The sequence below is a fragment of the Procambarus clarkii genome, chromosome 25 (assembly GCF_040958095.1).
Source record: "Procambarus clarkii isolate CNS0578487 chromosome 25, FALCON_Pclarkii_2.0, whole genome shotgun sequence".
Classification (NCBI taxonomy): domain Eukaryota; kingdom Metazoa; phylum Arthropoda; class Malacostraca; order Decapoda; family Cambaridae; genus Procambarus; species Procambarus clarkii.
The window spans coordinates 22,809,153-22,823,559 of NC_091174.1; the positions used below are offsets into that span (position 1 = coordinate 22,809,153).

Below are 14,407 nucleotides of genomic sequence, written 5' to 3' on the forward strand. Positions count from 1 at the left end.
ACGAACATAGGAATGTGCCTAAATGCCAACAGCGACTGCCCAGACAGGTACAAGAGGAGTGTTGTTAACGCATATGTCGACCGTGCTCTCAGCCACAGCTCAGAAAGGAAGCAAGTCGACGAAGAACTCTGTAGGGTAAGGCAGGTCCTAGTCAACAACGGCTTCTCCAATGGTTTCGTCGAAGACATCATAAGAAGGAAAGTGAAACGCCATGCAACCTCTGAAGAGACAACTAACACAACACCTATACCCCCTATTAGATTTTTTTACAGGAACTTCTTTTCCACAGCTCATAAATCGGAGGAAAGGGTCCTGAAAGATATTGTTAATAGAAACGTTATCCCTACAGACAAAAATCAGAGGATACAACTGACGATTTACTATAAAACCAGAAAAACGGCCAGCCTACTCATGAGAAACTCTCCAGACACAAAGCAGAACGCTTTAAAAGAGACCAACGTCGTCTATGCCTTTAAATGCCCACTTGGGGCCTGTAAGCTCCAAAAACCCCCGTATATAGGCAAGAAAACAACATCTCTTTCTAGGCATTTAACGATGCATAAGCAACAGGGCTCCATTAAGGAACATATAATCTCTTCCCACAACCAAACCATCGCCACAGAAATCCTAGTAAACAACACAGAAATCATCGATAGATACAGTGATAGCAGACGGCTTGACGTTTGCGAGGCACTGCACATTAAGAAGTCAACACCAGCAATCAACAGCCAATTAATGCACAACTATATTCTACCCACCTCAAGACTCCGCTCCAATATAGAAGCATCAAGAAATATGGACCAATAGGCTTTCTACAATCACTTCCATTTCAATACCCATTGTTTCGTGTTCTGTCTTGTGTTGATGAAATTAATACCCTATTAAATACCACCTCACCCCATCCACCTCACTCAAAAGTAGATATAAACAAAGCGGAGATATGTAAGTTCTATTCAGTTGTGTATGTGTAAAGTCTTTGAAAATGTAATAAGTTTTACGAAACGCGCTCAAGTGTCGTGTCAGACTAGAAATAAAAATGAATTTTGGAGAATTGATTTTTGAATTACCTCCAACAGTGAAAAGAAATGTACGAAAGATTGAGAAAATTCGTGTTAGAATTATTAATCTTACTTTTTCGGTCATATTTAATAATATATATATATATATATATATATATATATATATATATATATATATATATATATATATATATATATATATATATATATGTATATATATATATATATATATATATATATATATATATATATATATGTATATATATATATATATATATATATATATATATATATATATATATATATGTATATATATATATATATATATATATATATATATATATATATATATATATGTATATATATATATATATATATATATATATATATATATATATATATATATATATATATATATGTATATATATATATATATATATATATATATATATATATATATGTATATATATATATATATATATATGTATATATATATATATATATATATATATATATGTATATATATATATATATATATATATATATATATATATATATATATATATATATATATATATATATATATATGTATATATATATATATATATATATATATATATATATATATATATATATATATATATATGTATATATATATATATATATATATATATATATATATATATATATATATATATATATATATATATATATATATATATATATATATATATATATATATATATATATATATATATATATATATATATATATATATATATATATATATATATATATATATATATATATATATATATATATATATATGTATATATATATATATATATATATATATATATATATATATATATATATATATATATATATATATGTATATATATATATATATATATATATATATATATATATATGTATATATATATATATATATATATATATATATATATATATATATATATATATATATATATATATGTATATATATATATATATATATATATATATATATATATATATATATATATATATATATATATATATATATATTATTGTTAACGGTCTTTCTTGTAAATATATGTTGTTGAATATGACCGAAAGGGTAAGATTAATGATTCTAACACGAATCTTCTCAATATTTCTTATATTTTTCTTCACTGTCAGGGGTAATTGGAATATTTCCTCTCCAAAGTACATCTTCACTTTTATATTTATATTCTGATGCCTAAAAGCGTTTCGCAACGACTTCTCACGTGTTCAAAGACAGATTTTTACACACATCATTTCATGCTTATATTCGTTTTTGGGTGAGGTAACAAAAGACAGAACACGAATCAATGGGTATATTGCTATGTATAGCTATATTGCTCTTGCTGCTTTTATGTTGGTTCGGGGTCTTGAAGTGGGTAGAATATAGTTATGTGTATATATGGGAGTATATACACACATTGAGTGTATATACGATTGATTGCTTTTGTTGACTTTTTGATGTGTAGGGCCTCGCTGATGTCGAGTCTCCTTCTATCGCTGTATCTATCGATGATTTCTGTGTTGTTGGTTAAAATTTGTCTGGTGATGGTCTGGCTGTGAGAAGAGATTATATATTTCTTGATGGAGCCCTGTTTGTGCATTGTTAATTGTCTAGAAAGAGACATTGTTGTCTTGCCTACATACCGAGATATTTGGGGCTGACAGTCCCCAAGTGGGCATGTTAAGGCGTTCTGTTTGGTGTCTGGAGAGTTCTTCATGAGTAGGTAGGCCGTTTTCTTGTTTTTGAAATTGTCAATTGTATCTTCTGATTTTTGTCTGTGGGGATAACGCTCCTATTAATAATATATTTCATGACACTTTCCTCCGTTTTATGAGCCGTCGAAAAGAAGTTCCTGTAAAACAGCCTAATAGGCTCAACAGCTGTTGTGTTAGTTGACTCTTCAGAGGTTGCATGGCGTTTCACCTTTCTTTTTATGACGTCTTCAACATAACCGTTAGAGAAGCCATTGTTGACTAGGACCTGCCTTACCTACCTGGTGACTCTAGTGGGAGCCCTGAGGACAGAGTTGGACTCTCTGCGGGAGGAGGTGCGTCAGCTGAAAGAACAATGAGAAGTAACGAAGAAGGAGACCAGTAGTAAAGGGACCTCGTCTTGGAGAGTTGTGAAAGACAGGGGCCTTAAGAAGACTTTGATAAAGCCGCCTTCAAACACCATAGCAACTTCTAATTCATTTGACGTTTTGGAGGACGAGTGCTGTGGTGAGACTGCGGATCGCGCAAAAGGGAAAGCAACGAAGAGCAAGGAAGCGCAGGCCCCTCAGAGAGTAAAGGAAGTACCTAAGCAAACCTTAGTTGTGGGAGATTCCCAGATAAGGTATTTGGATAGAGCATTTTGTGCTAGAGATAGGGGGAACAGGTTAAGGGTTTGCTATCCCGGAGCTGGTATTGGTGATATTATAAACAACATGAATGATATTATGGCTGGAAATGGGAACAATCCCATTATTTGCATTAGCGTGGGAGGAAATGATGTTGGTTGAGTTAGGAGTGAGGAACTGATTAAGAGGTATAAAACAGCCATAGAATTAGTTAGGAGCAAGGGAGGAATCCCGATCATATGTGGCATTCTTCCAAGAAAGGGAGTGGGAAATGAATGGATATCGAGGGCACTTGGTGTCAATTGCCGGCTGGAAAGATATTGCAAATCAAATGCAATATCTTTCATAGACAACTGGGAACACTTCTATGGAAGAAATTAAATGTATGCTCGTGATGGGGTGCATCTATCGAGAGCTGGGGTTGTTGCTGTTGCGAACTCGTTGGAAGAAGTGGTTAGAGCTGTTTGTTTGGGTTTAAACTGTTAGTAGATAGAGGAATGGGAATTGATTTGGAGGAAGGAGGTAATAAAAGTATGTGTTTGTGGAAGAAAGGAATTGGCAAAATGATCAGGGAAAGAGAAGGGCCTCAAAATAACAATTCACTTAGGGTATATTACACTAACAGTAGAAGTCTATGAAATAAAATTAACGAATTTAATGCTCTTGTCTGCACAGAAAAAATAGATATTATTGCACTTACCGAAACGTGGATGAATGTAGAAAATAGAGAACTATTAGCTGAATATCAAATAAATGGATTTAAACTATTTCACACAGATAGATATATTAGACGAGGAGGTGGAGTAGCCATATATGTTAGGGACAATTTGAAATGTAGTCTCAAAGAGGGAATCAAAACTGAGCCACACACAGAAACTATTTGGATAGAATTAAACGAAAAAGCTAATAATATTATAATAGGAGTTATATATAGGCCACCAAATTTAGACAGAATGGAAGCAAAGCACCTATGGGATGAAATATCTAGAGCATCTAGATCTAACAGTATTTATGTCATGGGTGACTTTAATTTTAGCGGAATAAACTGGTTGAACAAAACAGGGAATAGTGAAGCAGAAGATTTTCTAGAATTAATTGACGATTGCTTTCTTACGCAACACATTAAGGAACCAACACGGGAAAATAATATTTTAGATTTAGTGTTAACTAACAGGGAAACACAAATTAATGACATCGAAATAGGGAGTGAGCTAGGGAACAGTGATCACAAAGAAATCAGATTTAGCATAGAATGGAATAGACCTGTAGGAGAAAATTCTGTTAAAGTCCCAGATTTTCGAAAAGCTGATTTTAATAGCCTAAGAAATTGTTTGGGTCAAATTGATTGGAAAGTCTTGGGTATGGGGTGTGGGCCGGTCTTGGAGCGAGACATGAACCCAGCGATAGGTGACTTAAATGGCGATTTCGATGTGGATTCAATATATAACTTATTTAAGAATATTCTAAACAAAGCACAGGAACGTAGTATACCATACAAATTGAATAGATCGAATACTAATGACCCAAAGTGGATAACAAAGAATTTGAAGAACCTTATAGGTAAAAAGAGAGCTTGGTACAAAAGGATTAAAAATGGGGAGGTCACTTTAGAACAGGAATTCGTACAACTGGTTAGAAATGTTAAAAAAGAGATAAGGAAAGCAAAAGCAAAAAGAAACTATGAAGTTCGCATAGCAGGGCAAGCAAAGACAAATCCTAAAGGGTTTTTTCAGTTATATCGTACTAAGACTAGGGAAAGGATAGGTCCATTAAAAACTGAGACAGGTCAAATAACAGATAGTGATGAAGAGATGAGTAGTATTTTTAATAAATATTTTGTATCTGTATTTACTAAAGAGGAACTTCCAGTGTTGCATTCACTGGAAAGGCGAAGAGTTAGGGGTGACATGATAGAGGTTTACAAGTAGGTGAATGGACATAACAAAGGGGATATTAATAGGGTATTAAAAGTATCAACACAAGACAGAACACGAAACAATGGGTATAAATTGGATAAGTTTAAATTTAGGAAAGACTTTGGTAAATACTGGTTCAGTAACAGGGTTGTTGATTTGTGGAACCAATTGCCGCGTAACATTGTGGAGGTGGGGTCCCTCGATTGTTTCAAGCATGGGTTGGACATGTATATGAGTGGGATTGGGTGGTTATAAATACGAGCTGCCTCGTATGGGCCAACAGGCCTTCTGCAGTTGCCTTTGTTCTTATGTTCTTATGTTAACAATATGCCTTCAGCCGAACAAGTCTATGTGGGTGGGGACGAGGACAGGTTGACGAGTTTAGCAGTTACCAGGGAGGATGTTCGTAAACAAATAGTAAAACTCAAACCAAACAAATCCCCAGGGCCGGATGAAGTGTTTGCCAGGGTGCTTAACGAATGCAAAGAGGAGCTTTGTGACCCACTCCCAACCATATTTAATCAATCAATAGAGTCAGGCAGAGTGCCAGAGTTTTGGAAAGTTGCTAATGTGATACCACGTTTTTAAGAAAGGAGATTGATCACTTGCGCCTAACTATCGACCAATTAGCCTAACGTCTATTGTGGGAAAGTTACTCGAATCTATAAAAGCAAATAAAATTCGTCTTCATCTTGAAAAACATAAATTAATAATTGAGTCGCAACATGGTTTTATAAATGGCCGTTCATGTTTAACAAATTTGTTATCTTTTTATTCTAGCATAGTTGAGGCAGTTGATAGTGGTAAGGATTGTGATGTTGTGTACCTTGACTTTAGCAAAGCTTTTGATACAGTGCCACATGAAAGACTGATTAAAAGGATAGAGTCTCATGGTATTGGGGGTGCTATATTAAGCTGGATTAGGGCATGGCTATACCAAAGGAAACAGAGAGTTAGTATAAATGGAATCAAGTCAGAGTGGGAAAATGTTGTAAGTGGAGTGCCTCAAGGCTCTGTCCTGGGACCTCTGTTGTTTATAATGTATATAAATGATTTAGATTCAGGTTTGAGTAGCAACATTTGCAAATTTGCCAATGATACGAAAATCGGTAGTGAAATTAATTCGGAGGAGGACTCACTATCACTTCAAGTTGATCTAGATAGGGTTTTGAAATGGTCAAAGGATTGGCAGATGCAGTTTAATGCTGATAAATGTAAAGTTTTGAGGTTAGGTAATGATGATTGAGTTACAAGATACGAGCTAGATGGTGTGAGATTGCGAAGTCGGATTGCGAAAGGGATCTGGGAGTTATGATTAGTAAGAATTTAAAACAAAAAGATCAATGCATAAATGTTCGTAATAAGGCAAATCGGACACTTGGATTTATTAATCGCAGCGTTAGTAACAAGACACCTGGTGTGGTTCTCAAGCTATATCTTGATCTAGTTAGGCCCAATTAGATTATTCAGTTCAGTTTTGGTCGCCATATTATAGACTGGATATAAATTCACTTGAACGTGTCCAGCGTAGGATGACTAAGTTAATTCCCCAAATTAGAAATCTTTTATATGAAGAAAGATTAACAAAGCTTAAGTTGCATTCACTGGAAAGGCGAAGAGTTAGGGGTGACATGATAGAGGTTTACAAGTGGGTGAATGGACATAATAAAGGAGATATTAATAGGGTATTAAAAGTATCAACACAAGACAGAACACAAAACAATGGGTATAAATTGGATAAGTTTAGATTTAGGAAAGACTTGGGTAAATACTGGTTCAGTAATAGGGTTGTTGATTTGTGGAACCAATTACCGCGTAACGTGGTGGAGGTGGTGTCCGTCGATTGTTTCAAGCGCGGGTTGGACAAGTATATGAGTGGGATTGGGTGGTTATAAATAGGAGCTGCCTCGTATGGGCCAATAGGCCTTCTGCAGTTGCCTTTGTTCTTATGTTCTATGTTCTACCCTACAGAGTTCTTCATGGACCTGCTTCCAGCCAGAGCTGTGAGTGAGAGCCCAGTCGACGGAAGGGAACGTTGTGTCAAAATTTCAAAGCAATCGGTGAATAACTTTCAGAGATTAGCAATTTTGAACAAACTGACGTTTACATTTTTATTTATATAGATGTACATGACTGGCAACACTGCAGGCGTTACTTTCGCACTGTACACTATAAGACTTCTGCAATCTTCTTTCCCGGCGAGTCCACATCAATCTTCTATTATACACCACTCAAGGCTTCCTCCTTGAGTCTGTCTTCTATAGTCCTCACGCCAAAGAGTTCACCTTTCTCAGTAAATCATGGGCCAGTCCTACACAGTATCGTCACGAGGCTAAAACATTAGTTCTACTCTCCATTAACATGCTGGCAGAGGTCTCCAGCAACACACTGGCAGTTTGAAATGGGAGAGTCCTTACTCTCCTTTAGATTTCACCAGCTACAGATTCACTAGGGAGCACCTCCTGGGTCCCTGCCAGGGTGCTATCCTGGAACTAGATGTTCATCTCGCTGGTTAACCTATCTGACCACAATTAACAACCAAGCAGAGAAGAAAAGGTGCAAGAGGATGCAACTGCTGGACACCTTCTGCACAAACTACTTCATACTCTCCGAGCAAGTGTCAATTCCTTCCTGTATCTCACTGAAATAAAGGGGAGAAACAAGGAAATTTTGACTGAACTGTTTTTAATACATCTTTTTTTTTTTTACTCGGATGAAATTTTTTTTTAACCCAAGAAGAATTACATTTATTATCAGTTCAGACAGTCATTTCTTGACAAACTTTGTAAAACCCAACAGCAGTCTCGGCAGCTTTGGCGATAACTGGGTTTTACCATCTCCATGAGGCGCTGTGGTCATACATCCTTATACTTCCCTGCGGAGAATGGCCCAAATGACAAGATTTCTTGGTATGCCACAGACTCTTGAAGGTGTTACAGGTGGTTGTAGGTTTGGGAAATTTATCAAGAACAGAGCTTTCCTATACTAGAGAGGGTGCTTCTTTCTCTCAGCGAATCGGCTGGGGAAGTATTTCTAGGTGCAATTGCGTTCACTTATTGCCCCTATTGTGTTGGATTCTTAAATATTTTCAATTGGATTTCTGTTTTTCAAGCTGCAATTTGATCTTTTATTAGGTCTGTAATGGCGGCTTTTCCGTAAGTAAAAGATGGGGGATCAAGTCGTCAGTTACAGATAAATTATTGATTGATTTCGTGACTGATGAGGCTAGAGACTTACCTCCTCTGGCCGGTATAGCTACTAAGACACGAAGCATGGGACAATTTGCAGCACCATCAGTGTCATTGGATATTTAAAAAGAACTAAATATTGAGAATGCCTCTACGACAACAAAAGCACATAGGGTCATAGGGTAAGCAGTATCAAAGGCATCAGATTCACAATTGATATTATTGAGGGACAAACAACTTCAAGGGACATTAGGAAAGCAAGACAAACGAACGTCCTGAAAATCGAGATATTCCACAATGAGGTGTACAATTGTAAGAAAGACAATGCAATTTTAACAATAAGGAGTAGGGAAGCGTTCCATTAAGTGCCCGTGAGTTAAGAGTGAATGACTAACACGTAACCTCACCAGATCCTATTTACGCCACCGATTATGGTGGCAGGAGAAAGGCTGAAGGAACAGGCTGCCCTTATAAGCGTGCCGTTTGTTACGTGTAACTCCTGGCCAACGATTGTGCTAAATGACCCCAGAGCCATGAGAGTCACCGAGATTCAACCACAATAGCAAAGGAGCGTTGACGTCAGGAGAACAATTAAGTATACAAAACTGCACAGTTTAGCCTTGAAGATGTTAGTCTCAGAGGGTAAGGGTTTGGTCTGGAAAGACTTCTGAGTAGCCAAAACTGTTGGCAAACTTATACTTATTTGTGAAAATGGCAACGGAGTAGAGTGTGAAGAAAAAGTTTCAAGAAAAAAGCGTTTCAGAACAGAAGGAGGGGTAGGCGCCTTGACCAATTGGGTAAAACTTCGCAAGTGGGACCCTGCATGGGGGCAAGTACAGAACGACACAAGGAGACATTGCAAACAACATCTACAGAGGCAGTGGATGTATAACGACTGGGAGTATATTATGTACACCAAGTTGGATGAAACTGATTGATTGATAAAGATTAAGCCATCGCGAAGGTGGCATGGCCATGAGTAGCCCGTAGGAGTAGGATGAGGCAAAGTGTGGGGTTACATAGTCGAGGACTCCTGGTTCAACCTTGACGGCGAGCAGACGCCTGGGGGCCGCCGGATTACGTTCAGTTTCGCGATTTTGTGTCTTGATACTGCCGTTTGGTGTTCCTATCCAATGGTCCGGATTTTTAGGACGCCAGGCGCACGTATCAACTTGGGTCACAGGAATGGTGATAGATTCTGAAAATTTTCTGGGTGGTTATTCGGGCAGAGTGACTGTATCCGGCGCCGGCTTGACCGGGAGTTGGCAGATCCTGGGTGGCTCCTGGTGTGCCCCTCAGAGGTGGTGGGCGGCTGGCTTCTGCTTTGCCAGAGGGCACTGGAGGACTTTAGGCATTTTAGTTGGGAGCCGAATTTTTTATTTCTCAGTGTGGTGCGGGGCCGGTGCTTGCATCGCTGAGGGACTCCTGGGGCTCTCCAATCATCTGCCCATCCGTGTGTTTATCTGCCGCAAGACACATTTGTTTTCGCCGATGGGCGACATTAATTTCGCCTTTAGGTTTCGCGATTTACCTTTAACGGGTACGCCAGGGGCGCATCAGATTCTTCGATCGTCGTCGCCCCTAAAAACGACAACAATAACATAGTCGAGGTCGGCTGCTGTATGGTGTAAGGAGGAAGGTAAGTGTCGGAGGAGTAAGCTGGCTGTTTATTGTTGAACTAGAGTGCTGGATATGTAATGTCGATTTCGGCGTTGCTAGTTAAGATATCTCCGGTGATGGTTTGGTTGTTAAAACTATGTGACAGTTGAAAAGATCACATCGATCGATAGAGCCTTGTTGTTTGTGCATAGACGCCTTGGTCGATTTAAAAGAGGAAAATACAGTTACACGGCGGGAGGATAAAGATTTCAGTCTTACTCTGTCTAATGTTTAGGAAATAACAGTAGGTTAAGCAGACAAGATAGCTATAAGATAAGATGACATAATAGCCAGTGGAACCCTTCTATGATTGTAAAAGTTAGGGCAATGGTCAGAATATTAAAGTCAATAACTTTCTATAGGTGAATGATACAAACAATAGGTAAGGGCAAGGGAGGCTAAATTAAATTATTTCAATGTTATGCATAAATTGGTTTGATCTTGTTAATCATTACTCGACATTCGTTTGAGATGCTCTTGCTACAGGATAGTTGACTTATCTAAATAGAGGTATTATGTCTTTCTATAACGATATCTGATGTCAGATAACTCAAACTGAAACATTACTCACAAAAAATATATATATGTTAATGCTATTCATTTTCAAATAAAGTTAGATAAATATACATACATACCAAAAGAATAGGGGTGGTAGGAGAAGAAGATATCAAAGGGTTCAGTGAGGATCCACAAGGTCTTCTCTGAGTACTCTCTATTTTCTTCTCCGAGGCTATGGGTCCCTACACTTGCACCAGAGGTGGTACCCATTCTAGGTATGTTAATGCGTATATATTTTAATATATAGCGGAAGAGAGCGTTGTGGCTAGTTGTATGGCAGCCTTTTGCAAATTTATGTTTGTATATAGTGTATTGTTACTATATTATTGGAAGTAACATCAATAACTGTGCTATAATACCTGTAGTGATACGGGTGTTGAGTGAGGAGGCTTGGTCCCTGGAGGGCCCTGTGCCTCTCTTCTCACTGCTACGTCCAATCTTCCAGTCGAAGTTGTCAGAAGAGTCGCTGTTGGTCCAGGAGCAGAGATCCAGGTCAAACATGCAGTCATCTGCAAAACGTACCATATTAGCTTAAACCATGTCAATTGCAGAATTTTTATTTTTTCCCTAATTTTTAAAGCCGATAAGTTATTAAAATAAAATCGTTATACTAAGATAAACCTTATTGTGAAATACATGTCAGATTACCTTTATATTTTTGTTTAAATATTAGAGAGCACATGTTAGATTATTTTTTTACTTCTGCTTCTTCTTCTTCAACGGGTAATTTTATGAATTTTTCCAACATACAGTATTTTTCCCAGAAGACAACGCCGACTGAGATTGATCCATTCCCTAATTTCTGCTGTTTGTTCGGGGGCAAACAGAAAGAAGGGATGCCCAAGTCATCCCAACATGTAAAAAAGAATGATCCTGAATTTATTTTTGCAAGATCAGTGATCGATCCTTTATTGTGAAAGTAGTTGGCGACCATTGCTTCACCCCGTCCACATATTTCAGTTCTGTAGCCTTATATTCCTTTCAAGTTCAATATAGTCATGCTGGCTTAGCGCATTATTCTTATAATTTCCATTCAGTTTTTTTCGATTGAATTTCGCAAGAGAAAATAATAAGGAGCAGCTGCTTCGGAATACTACTGATTGTAATCAAGGTATTAACTGGCTGGGTGTTTTCAGAGATAACATTACCGAGGTTACGTTATATTTCGTAATGTAAGCCAGTATTTCCTTAATCAAATATTATATATTAGGTTTTTGGCTGATTCCCGTGAGATCTGCTCTGAACGATAGAACCACGTTCTGAAAACAAGAGTTCTTCGTGGGATCACAGCTTCCCTTGACGTTGACAGTCTATTTCCTAACGTTTCAGTGGAAAGGACAATAAACATAATATTGGACTATGTGTATCAACAGGAGCGCCTTCTTCCACTCAAGGAACCTCGAACTATCTTACGGGATATGCTGAAGTCTTGCACCACTGAAGCTTCTTTCCTGTGCCCAGAGGGTAAACTCTACCTGCAGGTTGATGGTGTGGCAATGGGGTCCCCGTTGAGGGTCTTGTTCGCCAAGTCAATAACTTGGCGAACAAAATAACAAATAAGTTAATAAGTCAAATAACTTAATTCATGTCTTATGTTGAGTCGTCCATCATGCAGAGGGAAGGGCTGAACCCTATTATCTTCTGAAGATAAGTAGACGACACATTCGTATGTGATGACAATGATAACACATTGGAGAGGCTTCGTGACAAGCTACAAGAATTCTCCGGCTTGAAGTTCACCGTTGAGAATAGTGAAGGAGGCAGTATTCCATTCGTCAATGTTCTCGTTGACGGTAATTCAGATAAATTCATCACAGATGTGTATCGTAAACCAACTGATGCAGAGAAAATGTATGAACGGTAGGAGTGAATGCATTGATAGGTATAAGAGAAGCATCATCACTGTACGTATTGCATAGGTCCCGCAATACATACATTCTCTACTTGGCAGCTCTTGCACTAAGTAAAACTTGATGCACCATGAACTTGAACGAATCCGCCAAATTGTTGTGAACAACGATTACAGCAATTCAGAATTTGACGAAATCGTTAGTAAAAAGCTAAGTCGCTATCTGAAAATAGTCAGGCTCCAGGGGTGAAAAATCGGCCCCCAAGGGAAGGCATTGTAGTGAATTACAGATACATTTACTCGGGCATACAAGATAGATGAGAAGGTGATACGAGATATAATTGACAGGAATTGTAAACCTTGCAGTGAAAACGCAAGGTCTCGTCCTGTTATTTGTTATAACAACCCTCGCACATCTTCTCTCATTATGATAAATAACATCTCTGCCTCTTCTGACAAACATATGTACTAAAAGTAATGTTTCAATACAAATACAGATCTGGAGACTGTGCACACCGAAATATATGCTACCTTGGAAATACGACGAATACACTAAGCAGACGTCTCACACTTCATTTGCAAGAGGGAGGAATTAAGCAACACCACAACACCATTCTGAATCGCCAAGACATAGTGAAAGATGCGATAATAATTACACACACCGACCACCGTACGAGGCTTCGTACGCTTGAAGTTGTGTTCATTCGGGAGTTGACACCAGTAATCAACATCCAAATGAATTCGGCTTCAAGCATACAACTGTTGAATGGTCCTCCATTGATCCTGAAAAAAGACGGAAGATTTTGCATACAGCTAGAAGCCGAAGGTTATATTGAGGTCATCTTGAGATGATTTCGGGGCTTTTAGTGTCCCCCCCGGCCCGGTCCTCGACCAGGCCTCCACCCCCCAGGAAGCAGCCCGTGACAGCTGACTAACACCCAGGTGCCTATTTTACTGCTAGGTAACAGGGGCATAGGGTGAAAGAAACTCTGCCCATTGTTTCACGCCAGCGCCCGGGATCGACCCCAGGACCACAGGATCACAAGTCCAGCGTGCTGTCCGCTCGGCCGACCGGCTCCCCAATCAACAATTAATTTTTACTTTTGATTGGGAGTGACGTCTAGTGATGTGATACGCATCACTAGACGTCAGACCCAATCAAAAGTAAAAATTAATTGTTGCCTGCCTCCGGCTTCTAGCTGTATGCCAGATCTTCCCTCTTCCTACAGGATGTTGTTCACGTGGCCCCACAAAAAGAGGTGATTTGATGAAAAGCTATGCCCAAGATTACCATCAAAGTGCCGTCGGGGAGGTGGTTCATATAGCCTCAGCTATCACCACGTTTTGTACGGTCACTGATGGTCGAGTTGTTTAAGGCACCGTGTACACCAGTAGCAATGTGCTCCTGTCGGTCCGAGTTCGAGTCACTTCTGGGGTGCTTATTAACCCCCCCCCCCCCCGACAAAGGATGTGTAGGGGAATCACTCCACTTTAAACCGAAGTTTTACAGTCCACGTCACTAAATTCATTATGCATTAATTATCAAATTTATTATAAAATCCGTAAGTCATAGGTATCAGAGCTACAAACACTTTTTATGGTTCTTAGGTATCTATGAATGATCTAGATTCATGAACGAAATAATCTAATCCACGAAGGAAATACAATCCCTGCTCGAGATGGTATTTCAGTATCCATTCTGCGCGCTAGTGCGTTGTTCATGAGGACGCGAGATCCATCTGTATAAATCGCTGTGGTATTTCAATTTGTGGTAGCAATTTTTCATTGTTAAGGCAAAGACTGAGGCTATGACTGAGTTTGGTGCAGACTT

General features: G+C 38.2%; 1 protein-coding gene across 1 annotated transcript in view; it reads right to left on the minus strand.

The window, feature by feature from the left end:
* LOC123756330 (MAM and LDL-receptor class A domain-containing protein 1) overlaps positions 1–14,407 on the minus strand; it is a gene marked incomplete in the record, with an annotated part of 412,433 nt that overhangs the window by 278,718 nt on the left and 119,308 nt on the right. The window contains 1 exon segment of the mRNA XM_069331355.1: positions 11,087–11,236. Within this exon segment, the coding sequence (XP_069187456.1) occupies positions 11,087–11,236 (150 nt within the window).